The sequence below is a fragment of the Carettochelys insculpta genome, chromosome 1 (genome assembly GCF_033958435.1).
Source record: "Carettochelys insculpta isolate YL-2023 chromosome 1, ASM3395843v1, whole genome shotgun sequence".
Lineage (NCBI taxonomy): Eukaryota > Metazoa > Chordata > Testudines > Carettochelyidae > Carettochelys > Carettochelys insculpta.
The window spans coordinates 66,741,658-66,758,198 of NC_134137.1; the positions used below are offsets into that span (position 1 = coordinate 66,741,658).

General features: G+C 43.9%; 1 protein-coding gene across 18 annotated transcripts in view; it reads left to right on the top strand.

Moving 5' to 3' along the window:
• Positions 1 to 16,541, top strand: part of ENOX1 (ecto-NOX disulfide-thiol exchanger 1) — a 514,187-nt gene that overhangs the window by 464,947 nt on the left and 32,699 nt on the right. For all 18 annotated transcript variants that reach the window (XM_074988353.1, XM_074988361.1, XM_074988362.1 and 15 more), the window contains one exon: positions 5,805 to 5,861. In XM_074988353.1, the coding sequence (XP_074844454.1) occupies positions 5,805 to 5,861 (57 nt within the window). The remainder of the gene's footprint in view (positions 1 to 5,804; positions 5,862 to 16,541) is intronic.

Below are 16,541 nucleotides of genomic sequence, written 5' to 3' on the forward strand. Positions count from 1 at the left end.
GTCTAATCTATTAGAATTCTTTGAAGGGGTTAATAAACATGCGGACAAGGGGCACCCAGTGGACATAATATACCTAGATTTCCAGAAAGCCTTTGACACGGTCCCACACCAAAGGCTTTTATGTAAATTAGGTGGTCATGGGATAGGAGGAAAGGTCCTTTCATGGATCGGGAATTGGTTAAAAGACAGAAAACAAAGGGTGGGAATAAATGGTAAATTTTCACAATGGAGGTGGGTAACTAGTGGTGTTCCCCAGGGCTCAGTCCTGGGACCGATCCTGTTCAACTTGTTCATCAATGATCTAGAAAATGAGGTAAGCAGTGAGGTGGCAAAGTTTGCAGATGACACCAAGTTGTTCAGGACAGTCAAAAGCAAAAGGGATTGTGAAGAACTACAAAAAGATCTCAGCAAACTGAGTGATTGGGCAGCAAAATGGCAAATGAAATTTAATGTGGGTAAGTGTAAGGTAATGCATGTTGGAAAAAATAACCCAAATTACACGTACTACATGATGGGGTCAAATTTAGCTACGACAGATCAGGAAAGGGATCTTGGAGTTATAGTGGATAGTTCTCTGAAGACATCCACGCAGTGTGCAGCGGCAGTTAGTAAGGCAAATAGGATGTTAGGAATTATTAAAAAAGGGATCGATAATAAGACAAAAGATATCATACTTCCCCTATATAAAACTATGGTACGCCCACATCTCGAGTACTGTGTGCAGATGTGGTCTCCTCACCTCAAAAAAGATATATTGGCATTAGAAAAGGTTCAGAAAAGGGCGACTAAGATGATTAGGGGCTTGGAAAGGGTCCCATATGGGGAGAGGCTAGAGAGACTGGGACTTTTCAGTTTGGAAAAGAGGCGATTGAGGGGCGATATGATAGAGGTATATAAATCATGAATGGTGTGGAGAAAGTGAATATAGAAAAATTATTTACCTTTTCCCATAATACAAGAAGTAGGGGACACCAAATGAAATTGATGGGTAGTAGGTTCAAAACTAATAAAAGGAAATTTTTCTTCACACAGCGCACAGTCAACCTGTGGAACTCCTTGCCCGAGGAGGCTGTGAAGGCCAGGACTCTATTAGGGTTTAAAAAAGAGCTTGATAAATTTTTGCAGGTCAGGTCCATAAATGGCTATTAGCCAGGGATAAAGTATGGTGCCCTAGCCTTCATAACAAGGGCAGGAGATGGATGGCAGGAGATAAATCACTTGTCTTCTGTTCTCCTTCTCTGGGGCACCTGGCATTGGCCACCGTCGGCAGATGGGATGCTGGGCTTGATGGACCTTTGGTCTGACCCAGTATGGCCATTCTTATGTTCTTATGTTCTTATGTTAACGTCATAAACTTCTGCTTAACTCTCAGGTCCATGAAGGGTTGCTCCTGGGCAATCTCTGGCTGTAGGTCAATGTGATGTGTCAGCAGGCTTTTTGCGGGTAACCACACTTGCCACTGAACAGGGTTTTTGGAGATTGTCTTTGGGATAGTGCAGCTCCTCTTTGGTCCAATATGGGATGGTTTTCCAAGACTTTTTTCACTATTTTATCCCATTTAGTACACTCATCCCTCATTAAACAAGTACTTTACTTACAAGTACTCACTTAAACGAGGGACACATGTACCTAACTTTGTTTGCTGGACGAGTGAGCTCACCCCCACTAATACAAGCCTTACCCCCTCCCCGCAGCTGCAACCCCCCATAGTCTGACCACCCCACAGACCCCAAACCACCACAGCCTGACCCCCACCACCACCCCACACACCCAACCCGCAGAAGCCTGACCCCCACCGCCGGCCCACACGCCCAACCCGCAGCAGCCTGACCCACACCGCCAGCCCACACACCCAACCCATGGAAGCCTGACTCCCACCCCCGGCAGCCCCGCACACCCAAACTGCCACAGCCTTATCCCCCCCGCTGGCCCCACACACCTAAACCACCACAGCCTTAAGCCCCCACCCATCCCACAGACCTAACCTGCAGCAGCCTGAACCCCTGTCCACCCATCTGCCCACCCCCGCAACCCAACCTACCACCAGGTTTCAACCGTCCTTCCTGCTCATGGCCCCAAACTGCCCCAGCCTTTAACCCTCCCCAACCATGCCCCCAACCCAGGGTTCACTTACCTTTCAAAAAAAGCAGCGCCACCTGCTGCCACTCCTTTGCCAAGCACTAGGAACCAGCCAGAGACTTTTACATGTATTTTAATGGGCATTTAGGCTGCGTCTACACGTGCACGCTACTTCGAAGTAGCGGCAGTAACTTCGAAATAGCGCCCGTCACGTCTACACGTGTTGGGCGCTATTTCGAAGTTGAAATCGACGTTAGGCGGCGAGACGTCGAAGTCGCTAACCCCATGAGCGGATGGGAATAGCGCCCTACTTCGACGTTCAACATCGAAGTAGGGACGTGTAGACGATCCGCGTCCCGCAACATCGAAATAGCGGGGTCCTCCATGGCGGCCATCAGCTGGGGGGTTGAGAGATACTCTCTCTCCAGCCCTTGCGGGGCTCTGTGGTCACCGTGGGCAGCAGCCCTTAGCCCAGGGCTTCTGGCTGCTGCTGCTGCAGCTGGGGGTCCGTGCTGCATATACAGGGTCTGCAACTAGTTGTTGGCTCTGTGTATCTTGCACTGTTTAATGAAAGTGTGTCTGGGAGGGGCCCTTTAAGGGAGCGACTTGCTGTTGAGTCCGCCCCGTGACCCTGTCTGCAGCTGTGCCTGGCTCCCTTATTTCGATGTGTGCTACTTTGCCGTGTAGACGTTCCCTCGCTGTGCCTATTTCGATGTTGGGCTGAGCAACGTCGAAGTTGAACATCGACGTTGCCAGCCCTGGAGGACGTGTAGACGTTATTCATCGAAATAGCCTATTTCGATATCGCAACATCGAAATAAGCTATTTCGAAGTTGGGTGCACGTGTAGACGTAGCCTTAGTGTCCCTCTTACAAGTTTTTGCCTAGGAGCAGAAAGTTGGGAATCAGTTGTGCTCATATAGTGAGGGATGAGTGTCTGTAAGATAAAAAATATAATCTAAACTTTATGAAATACAAATATTGGAAAAAGATGTGTTACCCTTTGTGTGGCTGCATGTAGGCAGTTTTTCCTTATCTTTTTTTCTACCATCACTACCCCCAGTGCAATGGTGGGAGTTCTAGTGTAACAAGGCACCTGCACTTTATCCTCTGTGCTGTCTAACCCTGCTCAGAGCAGATGGCACAGAGGTGTAAATGACAGCAACTGCCAATGCTGTGGCTACATTAGAGTTACTTACCTATGAAATATGGTCATGTGGTCAGGTCTACGGACGGTGAACAGGGAGGAGGAAAGGGGGCTGTTGTCCCAGTGTCCAGCAATTCCAAGCTCCCAGTTGCTGCCACTGCTGCCAGGACCTTTTGGGTCACTGCCAGAGCTCCAACCAGCATGTTTCAAGCTCACACTAAGCCCTGCTCCTTCCAGGAGCATGGGGTCAGACCCCCTCACCTACCTTGCCCACGGACCTGGCATGTTTGTCACCCCACACGCACACCCCTTATGGGGTAGAACTTTTGGAGGGGGGAAGTCTAGTACACACACTTATCGCGAGATAGAGTCCAGTCTCAAGATGAGTGAGGGCACGGGTCAGTGGTGAATCTGGAGCCATAGGTAGAATGCATGCTGAGCATCACACAGGTGACAGCCAGCGATCGTAGGGTGGCTGCACTTTGTGGGCCTGAAGAAGGAGGGGGTGAAGGTAAGCAAACATTTGAAATGGCCTAACGTCCTTGACCCATTTTATTTTGATCAGTCAGCCTGCCCTTCTGACCTCTTACTTATGTGTGGGAGTCCTGCTGTTCTCAGCTGCATTCCTCAAACCTGGGTGACTTGTGTCATGAGGAGTTTGCAGACTCGCAGTTGAAATGACTGATGTTTGTGTTGCCTGTGGGATGTAATTTAAAATGAAACTTCACAACTTCAGTGTTTCATGGAAATGATTGTCTTGATCTCCCAAAGGAAGCGACTGTTCACAGTGTCATTGCCAAGTGATCATTTGGGTGGGATTGTGCTTTTACAGTTGCTTGCAGGGTCTTATATGTGGGCAAACACACCGGGAGAACTGTGCTCAAGAGGCAAGGAGAAGGGGGAGCCTGGGGTGTGAGGCTGCAAACAGGAGCGCAGGACAATGGGAAGAGGAGGAGGCGGTATGCTGGGCTGAGAGTTTGGGGAATGGGGAGCCCAGGGTGACATGGGGAAATGGGTGGAGAGCCTGGGGAGGGAGCAGGGCCCAAAAGCTATGGGAGGATGGATAGGGAGGCAGTGGGGGCTATGAACAAGGAATGGGAGGATGAATCATAGAGAGGCAACAGGGACCAGAGGTGTTCGGGGATTGATTGTGGGGCCTGGGGTATGTAGCAAGGACCAGAAGTGATGAGGTGAGGGGAGATAACTGAGGAGTCCCGGGAGGCAGTGGGAGCTGGGGCTGAGTTCATGGAGGGAGCTGTGGATGAGGGAATTACCAGGAGGAGGTGGGAGGAAAGTCTAGGGCAGCAGCAGGGGCAATGTGAAGGGTGGACGAGGACTCAGCAGGGACCAGAGTCATGAAATTGCAAGTTCACCCAGGGCACCATTTTCCCTACGGTCAACACTGGTTGCCTGCTATGTCACCAAAGTAGTGCCACATTCACATGGAATGCATTGGATTGCTCCAGCTACAAATAGTAGCTGAGTAGGGTCTATTGTTTACCAGAACTTGTAGAATTGTTCTCTCACAACAAAGCATTTGTATTAGGCAGCAAAGATAACTCGTATAACAACTGGTATTTCCTTAGTAAAAACAGGTGGAAACAAAGGCATACATCAGAAAGAGCTGAGCTATTTGCTCCCCCACTCTCAAGTATATATTTTGAATGGGTTAGAATAAAAGCCTACAATTTTTAAAAAACATGTACACACTTAACTGCAACTGCACCTTATTCTGCATCCTCACCTTAAATCCCCAGTTCATACATGCAAGTTAGGGTTGTCGCAGTGCATACCTATCTATATGGGTTCATCTGTCGATTAGCTGTGCACATATTTTTGAATATTTGGCCCAAAATGCCACTAGGTAATTTTTTTAATTTTCCGATAGTGACTGTTTTTATAATCTCCCATGAAGCAATCCTGAATTTCTATAAAAAATCTCATTTACTTAAAGAAAAAAGTTTTGCTTCACATCATCTGTGGTGAAATTGGCAGTGTCCTCCCAGTTTTTTCTCCCCATAGTTAATAAATAAGCTCCACATATCTTCCTCTTCCATCATACTGTGGAGTTGTGTCAGTTATCAGTATACTAGCTTGGGAAGGAAATATGGGGCATTTTAAAGAGCTCCAAATATATCATTCAAAAGTAGTCATTAGCAAACACTATTTAGCTAGTGGCAACTTGCAAACACTGCAAAGTTTAAATTAATAGCAACAAGACTGGGAAATGAAATCATTTATTATTCCTGAGAGCCAATTTTGTACATTTTTTACGCCTTGAAACTATTTTCTAATCTTATTATTTAAAAAATAATGATCCTGTGTTATTATTTTCCTTAACCCCCCCATCTCTGCCTAAACCTATCAAGCCTTAAATATGTTGGTTTCAAAATGGCCTGAGCAAAAACTCATTAGAATTATATGCTCCATCTGTTTTTCTCATTGGAAGCCTTTTCAAATGCTACTTCAAATAAATCAAAGATAACTGTGGGAAATTCTCAAGTAATGTGCTTTTGTTGTTGTTCTGTTTTTGTTTTTAATTTGTTTTTGTTCTTTTTTTGTTTGTTTAAACTTTGCAGTTAAAAAGCGCCAAGGAGTTAGCTGAGATCAACGGCCATGATGAATCTCAGGCAAATGTAGGTACAGCTATATATGGCCATTTGCTATTTATGTTTACATTTTAATGGCTCTGAGACTCAGGTTTAAAATACATACTTTTCCTGAAGCTACACATTCAAACCCCAGCAAGTTTCATTTCAAGGTAGTTGAACTAAAGTCCATGGAATTTACTTTGTGAGTTATCTGGATGAAATGCAAGGAGCTACGGTCCTGTCTACTTTCTGTGGATGTTAAATTTACCATGGCGGTTTGTTTAGAATGTTTTGCCTTAATGACCTGGTAGCCAGCGCTCTTCTCTCCCTCCCTGCCTCCAGTTTATTTTCCTTACCAACCCCTCCAGCCCTAAGCTCCCTCAAGGCATCCAGTCCTGGATTTCTTCCTGAATCTGTCCCTCTCTCTCCGTCCCCACTATCACTCCCAATCCCCAGTTCCAAACAGTCACCCCACTTCTACACACACAACTCGCAGTCACAATTTCTCTCTGCCCAGTTGTCAGTCTCACCAGGTTTCTTGCCCCACAGTCTACTCCTTTCGCTTCAGCCCTGTCAGACTTTTGCCCTGTCTGTATTTGAGACAGCTGGCTTCTTCTGTCACATTGCCCGGGTGCCAGTAAGGGTAACCCTGCAATCTCTAGAGAGATGACTCCTGTCTCTTGCCTTCCACCACAGAGAGGTGGCTGCATTTCAGCAGCGTGTGTAGTGACCTGTGTATGAGTAGAATTTAGAAACGATGCTTTGGCACTGCTTTAATGGTTAATCACTTATTAAATGACCACCTGGTAATAAGTTCCTTAAAAGGATTACCAGTAGGAATGCTCCCATTACAGTAAACCCTCCATTTAACAGACTAATGGGGGGAGGGGCGTTCATTATTCCTGAGAGTTTACTGCCCTCCCAGGCTCTCCCAGCCCCAATTGTGTCCCCCCCCCCCCCAAAAAAAAAAAAAAAACAACCAAACAAAAACCCCTGCCACTCACCAAAGCTGCCACTGAAGAAGCCCCTGGACCCCACACTGGCTCAGATCCCGCTGCGCGTCGAGGCGCCCTGCCACATGGCTAGAGCGGCCTCACTGCACGCAGTTTGAGGCACCTGTTGCATACGGCTAAAGGTGCCTCACCACACACAGCTGCAGCTGGCTTGCTGTGCATAACCTGAGGCACCCGCTGTATGCAGCTAAAGGCACCCTGCCATGCACTGTGGGAGGGGCCATTTTGTGGCCTGCAAGAACAACTACAGCCAGAGCCACCACACGCTCCTCCCACCAGGGGTGGGGCGCGTAAGGAGTGCAGTCTGTGACAGCAGAAAGACCCTCACCCCTTTTTTTTTTGGCAGGAGGGAGGATTTAGGATTTCACAGACCCCAGCGGACTTCAGGAACAGCAGGGGGCGTCCGTTGTTCCCAAAGTCTGCTAAATCGGGGTCCATGAAATCGAGGATTCACTGAATCTTTCTACTAGTCCAGTGAAACCAGGGATTAACAAAAGGGCCCAGGGTAGGATGTGTTAAAGAAGAGTCCAATCTCCTGCCTGTAATCCAGATTTTGCATCACTTTGCTTTTGTGTAAAAATCTGAAAATGGAATGAATAAAACTTGAAACAGGTGAAACCCAACTTCTTTATCCTAGCTAAGAGAAATGTTCCCAGCATAAATCATTGATTCAAAAGTCATTTATCATTTTGAATCATTTTGCGTGGATAATCTAAAGAGTTATCAATAGCACAGGTAAGCAGTCTCTTTGTTTTTAAAAGTACTATAGTAAATCTAACCGAGACCCTAGCTTTAGTAAATAACTTTTAAATAAAGAAATGTTTTCTTCTCTTTAATGTTTTCTGAACCTACTTCATTGTGGTCTGATTCTGCAGCAGAGTCAATGGGTGCTCTGAGAATTCAGCACTGCCCAGAAACTGTTAAAAGCTGCTCAGCTGTGCCAACAAAGCAGAAATTCCTGTCTGTACACAGCATCTGTGCAGCCTGGAAACATTTTGCTTTCAGATGGAAGAACTACTTTAGCTTGTGAACAGTCTTGCAATTGTCACTTCTGCCCTGAACACTGCTTCATTCACACAAGGCAGGATCAAAAATTATCCCATAGAACTGATTTGATATTTCTATTTGAAATCCTATAGGTAATTATCAAAATATTTCATGTCAGCTTATGTATAATGAAGTCAAAATGTTTTATATTAATTATAATATAACAAAAGTCAAACTGATAAGGTCAAAATGAAACATTTTGAGAAGGTTTGGGACCAGGGAAGCCACTTCCCAGGCACCTTCTTGTGGCCTGGGCTTCCGCCCCAGCACTCTGCCTCACTTCTCCTCTTCAGTGCTTCTTAATAAGCTCCACACAGACCTTTGGTCCAACAGCATCCCTTCTCTCAGGAGCTAACTTACTGACATAGAACTGAAAACAAAACTCTGTTGTCAGGCTTCTCTCCTTTCCCATTTCAACTGAATTCAGTTCTCTGCAGTGTTTCCCTGCTTTGACAGGCCATTCTCCAAACTACGTGACTGGAGAGTTGATCTACTCCCCTGGAAAATACTTGTCTTCAATCCTAGCACTGGCTTATAAGCTCAAACCCTTCCACATAGTCAAGGATGGTCTCATGCAAAAGTCTCCTGTCCCCTGCAATCTGTGCCACAGCTTTCTCTCTCTGTTTCCTCTTCCCCTCTGTCTCTTTATCAGGACCAACTGCCCTCTGCTGGCTCTATCCAGAGCTGAATAATGAGACACTGGTGGGCTGGGCCTCTTTCTTCTTAAAGGGACAAGGACAAACATGGACAAGATCATCTTAGAATTTTTGTTTTGAAATTTTCACTTTTTGTTCTGGTTTGGGATGACAGGATACGTCAAAATATCAGCATTTCCCTCAGAAGGGAAATTTCATTTTCCAACCCTCTGCTTGATGTCCCTGGGCACTTAGCAGCGATGGGTATTAATATTTAAAGCTGAAAGATCTCCCTCTTGAAGTCACATCAATATGAAAACGAATGTTCTCCTATGTGAAGTACCAGTCCCAGGATCTAGCCCCTAAGGAAAGATGTCAATTCCATTCATAGGATAGTAGTGGTAAAAAGCTAGACATCTGCACTTGTCAATCCACAGATTCAGTCATGATTTAGAAAACTGCCCCACCATAGGGCAAGATAGAAATTCGGGAACACAAATACAAATGGCAATAAAGAAATGTATATTGCTACATAATAGGGAAAGAGTAGGAATGTATTTCCTGCAGAAATTGACAGAGTTGATGGATGAGAATTGAGAACCTTTTAAAGATTACAATGTAACTAGGTTTCTGATTTCAGATTTTAACCAATAAACACTGAGGAAGCACCCCAAATACAAATAAATAAATAAAATCAAATCTGTTTTTATTCAATTTTTGTCTAAGAGCTGGTCTACACAGAGCAGCAATGCGCACTATCAGGTGTGATTTCTACAACACCTAAAGTGTTGCTCTTTTATTGATCCAAGTAGACCTGTTCATGCACACCTATCATACATGTGCTTTAACATAGTATTGTTGGAAACAAAAATATTACTCATTACAGCATTTGCAGCTAATATATATATTATCGTATATATAATGAGGAAAGTTCTCCAGAAACCCAATTTTTGACATCTATGTAGAACTCAAAAATGGCTAAAAACAAACCCCAACAAAGAAATTAATGAAATCCACAAATCAGGAGCCTTTAATATTAATGCTGTTTACAGTAAATATTTAAGGCTAATTTGCTTCTCCTTTCAAAATTCATCCAAATATTCATTACCAATAGAGTTCATGGCTCTTGCCCTTGGCCACTATTTAAATCTGGAATGATCAAACAGGAAAAGATGTGATGGCTCGCACGTGGTTATTAATGGACTGTGATGCGTATAATAAGATTAGGACATATTTGATACAGTTGACAAGTTAAATTTAGCAAATGAAATACCCTGACGTTCAAAACCAGATTGGAAGGTGTTGGCAAGACAACATGAAAATATCTATTTGTGTTCCAAATAATGTATATGACCTTTCACCCTACAACTCATTTGGGGCTACTTCTACCTTGTAGTAGTAAAAACCTCAGTTTTGAAAAAGATAGTGGCATATTTCATAAAGCTCTCTGTATGTATATTTCAGTGATGTACTTCAAGAACATCCTGTGTTGCTGTTAGAATTTTTAAAAATAGTTCTCCTGTCCTAAGACCCTGTTGCACTGCTGATATTTTACATTAGCTTATTGTTTTGTGGAGTAAAAAATTTGAACATTTCCGGTAGCCAAACAGCATACAGTCAAGAAGTAATGCATATATGCGGTCGTATTCTGGAATAGGCTGCACATTTATTGGTGTCTGGAACATATTACCAAATGTGAAATGAAAACACACTGCTGATTAAATATGCCCAACTCCTGACATGCACAAAATTGAAAGATCTTGGGGACAGGAATGTCTTGTTTGTGGAAGGGACATTCCACAAGTGCCCAAAAGGCTAGAACAAGGGTAATGTTCCTCCTGGTTCTATTGCAACACACAAGCAAAGCTAAAAAGAGAGAAAAGATTTTTCTGCACATCAGCTGCATCAATTATTCTGAGGCAGTACAAAAATAACTCATGTGCAGGACTCTACAGACAGTCATGAGGCCATTTCACGAATGGCTTGTCAGGTGCATGTGGTCATATTTGTTACATCTGGTCACATTTCACATGATTTGAAGTAGTTTTTAATCCAGTGAAAGTGCCATTCTTGCTTGTCTTGAATTCTGTAGCAAGAAAGCCCTGACATAAGTTGCATGTTATGCCTGGAGCAAAAATCCTGGCCCTGAGGCAGACTGGAGCTTACTAGTAACCTTAGCACTCAATTAGTCTGAGCTGATAAAAATGCTCTGACCTGAAACTCATTTCTGGGGACTTAAGTGGCGTTGTGCATTGTTCTCAATGCTGGTTGATCCACAGAACAACTCGTTAGTGTTCCTAACATCCTTGGACACAATGGCTATGTCTACACTAGCCAAAAACTTTGAAATGGCCATGCAAATGGCCATTTCGAAATTTACTAATGAAGCGCTGAAATACATATTCAGCGCCTCATTAGCATGTGGGTGGCTGCAGCACTTCTAAATTGAGGCAGCTCGCTGCTGCGCGGCTCGCCCAGACGGGGCTTCTTTTCGAAAGGACCCCGCCTAATTCAAAGTCCCCTTATTCCCATCTGCTCATAGGAATAAGGGGACTTCGCAGTAGCTGGGGTCCTTTCAAAAAGGAGCCCTGTCTGGACAAGCCGCGTCAATTTCGAAGTGCCGCGGCCGCCCGCATGCTAATGAGGCGCTGAACATGTATTTCAGCGCTTCATTAGTAAACTTCAAAATGGCCATTTGCATGGCCATTTCAAAGTTTTTGGCTAGTGTAGACACGGCCAATGATATATAATTCAGATCACCCTCTTAACTGAAGAGAAACCTACAGACCAATATGTAAATCGAATTTCAGATTTCATCCTTTTTCCTGGTCTCCCATTATTACATTTGATTTTGTAATGCTGGGTTTTATAAATTCGAATTTGAATATCCTCACCTCCCCACAAACTCCCCACAAAGTTGACTTAGTGTTGCCACACTAAATGGCCAAAGATCGACTGTTGCAGTGGTGCATTGTAGGAACCCATCCCACAGTTCTCTCAGCCCCAAAGCATTCTGGGTGTTTTCTCTAGTGTAGTGGGAAAAAAAAATACCCTGCAAGTAGTGGGGGCATGTGATGTCATCTTCCCACATTGCGTTGCCCTCATTTCCCTCCCATGGAAAGCAAATGGCCATTTTTCCAGCAGCAAAGAAGGAAAAGTAGGGCATCATAATGTGTGTGTGCTCTGTGATCACCCAGGTGACTATGCCATGTCAACTGGTCCTTCAGCTACTTTTCCGCCTTGAAACCACAATATGGTATGACCTGTCTTAAGGAAGCCATTTGATACGGAATTTGTCAAAAGTGATGAAGATCGGAAAGAAAGCATCAACAAAGATTGCTAAATTAACTGAATTATCAAAGATTTTTCAAAAAGCAGATGAAACATCCTCTCTGAAAATATTACGGGAACACATTACAGCTTGTGGTTTCCTTCTTCCGTCATTTATTGAAGCCAGGACATGGTGTTTGCACTGCACCACAAACACATCCTATCATTGGGTTGGGGGCTAGCCACGTGATGTGGCTGGGCACAGGAAAGACCCTGACTGCATGGCGCCTGGTGGGGAGGGGCCACCCCTGTACAAAGATAAATTGCAGAAAAGAAGTTTCTCAGCCTCTCATAGAAGCGTGACCCCTACAGTCTAGCCACCACATGGTGTGGTGAGGCGGAAGCTGGGGCCAGCACTGAAAAAAACATCAGCCTTTCATGCTATGTCCTGTGCAGGGAAGAAGCCATTACCCCATGCCAGGGATCTTATTTCATGGGTAGATGTGATCGCTGTGTTGATCATAAAGAAATGAATTCAGAATGGGCCCAGATGCCCACTTCAATTTCCTGGGCTTCCTGGTGCAGAATTCAAATTCATGGGCTTCCTGTTACCTACTTCCAGTGTACCTAGAAAGCAGCAGAGATGGAAATAGCCAGAGCAGACAACCGTGAGGCATCGTAGAATACGTACGGGACACCTCTGGAAGCCAATAAAGTTTATTTAAATGAATGCCATTTCCACACTAGCATTAATCTGACCTGTTAAATTTGAACTTCGCGCTATGGTGATTCGCATGGTCTCTGTAATAATATTGACCCTAGCATTCCCTAAAATCAACCTTATGGCATTCACGGTGAAGACGGTAACATTGTAAAATCAAACTAACTGCCTTAAAATCAACTTTATCATGTAGTGTAGACATAGTGTTACGCTCAGTGCAAACTTGTGCTGTGAGTGTAAGAGATTCAAGCTCACCTAAAGCCTTTCTCACAGAGTCCAAATGCTGTGCAACTGGTTTAACAGCACCAATTTGTGCTGACCTTCCTGTTGTCCAAGTGCTGTAAAGAGAAACAGGCAGATGCTGCTTCCGAATTCCCCACTTTTGAGGACTGCTACTGAAGAGGTTGTACAATTGCTGAATTGTATTGCTTCCTTGCGTGATTCAGCACAATCAACATTGATAAGATTTAGTGTGTGGTTGCCACAATTGGAGAAAATACAGTTTGGATTTTGCTCAAGAGAGGTTGCTTGTACTTGTTTAAAAAGCGGAAGGTAAATCCTAGCGAGGAAAATAGAAAGGACCATAAACTCTGTCAAATGAAATGTAAAAATATAATTAGGAAGGCCAAAAATGTAATTTGAAAACCACTAGCCAAAAACTCAAGAAGTAATAGCAACATTTTTAAGTACATCGGGAGTAGGAAACCTGCTAAGCAAACTCCCACCAAGAGCCGTAAGTGGGGGAGAGGGGTTGGATGGGGAAAGGGCTTGAGCTCTGGGCAATCTGGGCACCATCAAAATTTCTGCAAACCTGACACCCCTGCCTCAGGCTCTGGGGCGGTAGCCTGATCTGCGTTGCAGAAGCTTGGCTTTCTGGCTATAAGTTTGGTTGCTCCAATTCAAGGCAGCTGGGAGAAACTGCACCGGAAGCAGCTGTTTATGTGCCGGGCCCAGCGGGCACACAGTTGTTTGCAGCACGGTTTCTCCCAGTGGGGTGAAACTGTGGTGCAAGCAGCTGTGTACTCCCCCACCCTGCCCAGCTGGGAGAAGATGGGGGCTGTATGGTTGCCTCCCCACACTTCCCCCAGCTGCCCACTCCCCCAGCCACGGGAATTCCAGGGATCTCCTCAAACCCAATTTACACAAAATTCGATTAACATGGTGGTTACCCAGGATGCAACTTCTGCATAAATCAAGGAATTACTGTATTACAACATCTTTATTTCAGGGTTAATGATGGCATCCAAATGGTTTCTTTGTAGGATCTTCAGACTCAGTATTCTACTTTTTCATTTCAGTAGACACAGTGACTTTCTGGGACACATTTAATGTAGAAGAATCCAAATAAATTGATTTTCGGCACTTTCGAGATGAATACTAATGCTACCTTCTGACTTAATTGACAATGTATCCATTTTACTAAGGAAGAACTGTATGTTTTCTCTACTGCATGCCAGTAAATCACTTAGGCCCTACCATTTTCATCAGCTTTACGAATGTGGGGTAGATAAAGTCATGAAGTTGTGATTAATCATCTGTGCAATACTACTCAGCAGCTTTCATATTTATGTCAGTTAGAATGAGAAACAAGCACCCAGCCAATTCACTGTGAGGGCTGAAAAATGACATGGGCTCCCTGCTTTGTGGAGATTAGCACCATGTTTCAGACGCCCTGTTCACCTTCCAGAAGATTTTTAGAGTCTAGAAAATCAAGTCCACTCACAGTTCACAACTCCACCCTTCTTCTGAATCTGTACATTAGAGGAGAGTGATACATACATATTAGGCAATTCAGCATGTTGCAGTGTTTAGATTGTGTCTTTACAGACTCTCAGTCCCTGTGGTTTGAGCTGCAGTGCCTCCATGGAGAGCCAGCCTTCCGGTTAGTGCTCTAACAGGATAGGCTGAGGCATAGTCTAACAGATATCTGAAACAGCCTCAGGTTTTAGTGATGACCCCTTCATTAGTATGGAGCACCACATCATATCACTTCCCTTGTTCCTAATTGTAAGTGGCAAGGTAATATATGAGTTAGTCTGTATCTTCAAAAACAACAAGAAGTCCTGTGGCACCTTATAGACTAACAGATATTTTGGAGCATAAGCTTTCATGGGCAAAGACCCAGGTCTTATGCTCCAAAATACGTTAGTCTGTAAGGTGTTACAGGACTTTTGTTGTTTGAGTAACATATGACTTAGTCTTTGACTGATGAGGTTCATTTAACCTCAGCAAAAGAGGAGGGAATGGTGTGAAACACAACATTAAAACTCATTCAGACCCCCACTATTAGCAAAGCACAGAAGTTTCTGACTGATTTTATGAGCTTGGCAGGGATATGTTTATGCAATGCTCACAGCTAACAAGAACACCTGACATTTTAATAGCACCTGACACCTCTGTTCAGCCTTTCTTCCTATACAAGATATATAAACACGCTGTCTACATCTATACTACAGAGATCTTTTGAAAGAAGTCCTTCCAGAAAATCTCTTCTGAAAGAACTTCTTTCAAAAGAGTATGTCCACCCACAAAAAAGTGGATGAAAAGATCAATCCGCAATTTTGAAAGAAAGCATCCAGACAGCCCCCTGCTCTTTGGGAAGAACAGGCCAGGGATCGAAAAATCTGGAACCATGAGGACTGTTCTTTTGAAATAAAGGGCCCACGGAGTGTCTATACATGTTTTCTCTCTAAAGAAGCTTTTGAAATAAGGTGCTGTTCCTGAAACGGGAGTGGACGTACGCTTTCAAAAGGAGCGCTTCAGTCTTTTGATTTAACTTTGACAGAATGCTTTCTGTGTGTAGACCACTGTATATTTCAAAAGAGCCCCTTTTTTCAAAAAATATATTGAAAGGACTTGCTAGTGTAGATGCAACCGCATATTGGAATTGCATCTCCCATCACTGAAATAGAGCTGCTTTTAATTATATGTATATGCACCTGGGAGGATACCCTGCGCTTTGCATGGTGTTGGCAGTGCAGTCTGGAGCATTGCTGTCACTATGCTTTTTGTCTTTTACATTGCATGGGCTCCCTAGCAACTGCACAAAGGATTGTTGAGTATCTGTGCTTCTTCTGTAAGCCTAATTGTGCTGGCTGTGGGAGTGTTTACTAGATCCCACAGCTCTATGGAGAGAGTCGGGCTACTTCTTTCTTCTCCTCACAATCTTGATGGAGCAGGCGGTGAAGAATTGTTGGGGAGACCTATATTGCTATCTACAGGAGGCACTGCTTTGGGGCTGTTTATTGTTGAAGTCCTATAGTGTGAGAGGGGTAGTCATTGTAGTCTGTAGCCTCCAAACAAAAAAAAAAAAAACACCTGTAGCACCTTAAAGACTAACAATTCTATTGATTAGGTGATGAGCTTTACCAAAGACTTACCCATGAAATAAGACTTACGCATGAAAGCTCATTACCCAATAAATAGAGTTGTTAGTCTTTAAAATGCTACAGGACTGCTTGTTTTTTAGTTGATATCCTACATAACAAGAGGAAAAATGGCTAAAGTCTTGTGGGAAGCACACGAAAAGCAGCTCATAAGTGCCAAGTGCCTTTACTGGGGCCCCTATAAATGGGCAGGTTGCCTTTGGCCACAGGGTTTTCAAGTGTCAACAGCTAGCTCAAAGTATCTCTCGAAATCCATTCACCCTGTTAGAATGGATAAGGAGCTTTTATGATTCATCCTCATTGTTGTTCAAGGATACCTGTCAGACCATCTCACAAACCCACAGCTTTTATTTCTAGAGAACAATTGATTTTTATTTCATTTTTTATGCTTTACTGTTTTTATGCTGGAGAAGCATTTTAAGAACATGTTATTACAAGCAGATCCTATGTATGAGTGCCATGAAGTGCTGAACATCTTTAATCCACATTGATTTCAGTGGACATCAAGGACAATCAATACCTTGCTGGAGCCAACACAGTTTGTATAGCATATGGCATATCCTCAAGAAGCTACAAGAATTACATTCCACTTGCAAAGTTTATTTTACATATCAGTTTGTGCTGTTCCATCAGCAAAACATACAAGACATGTG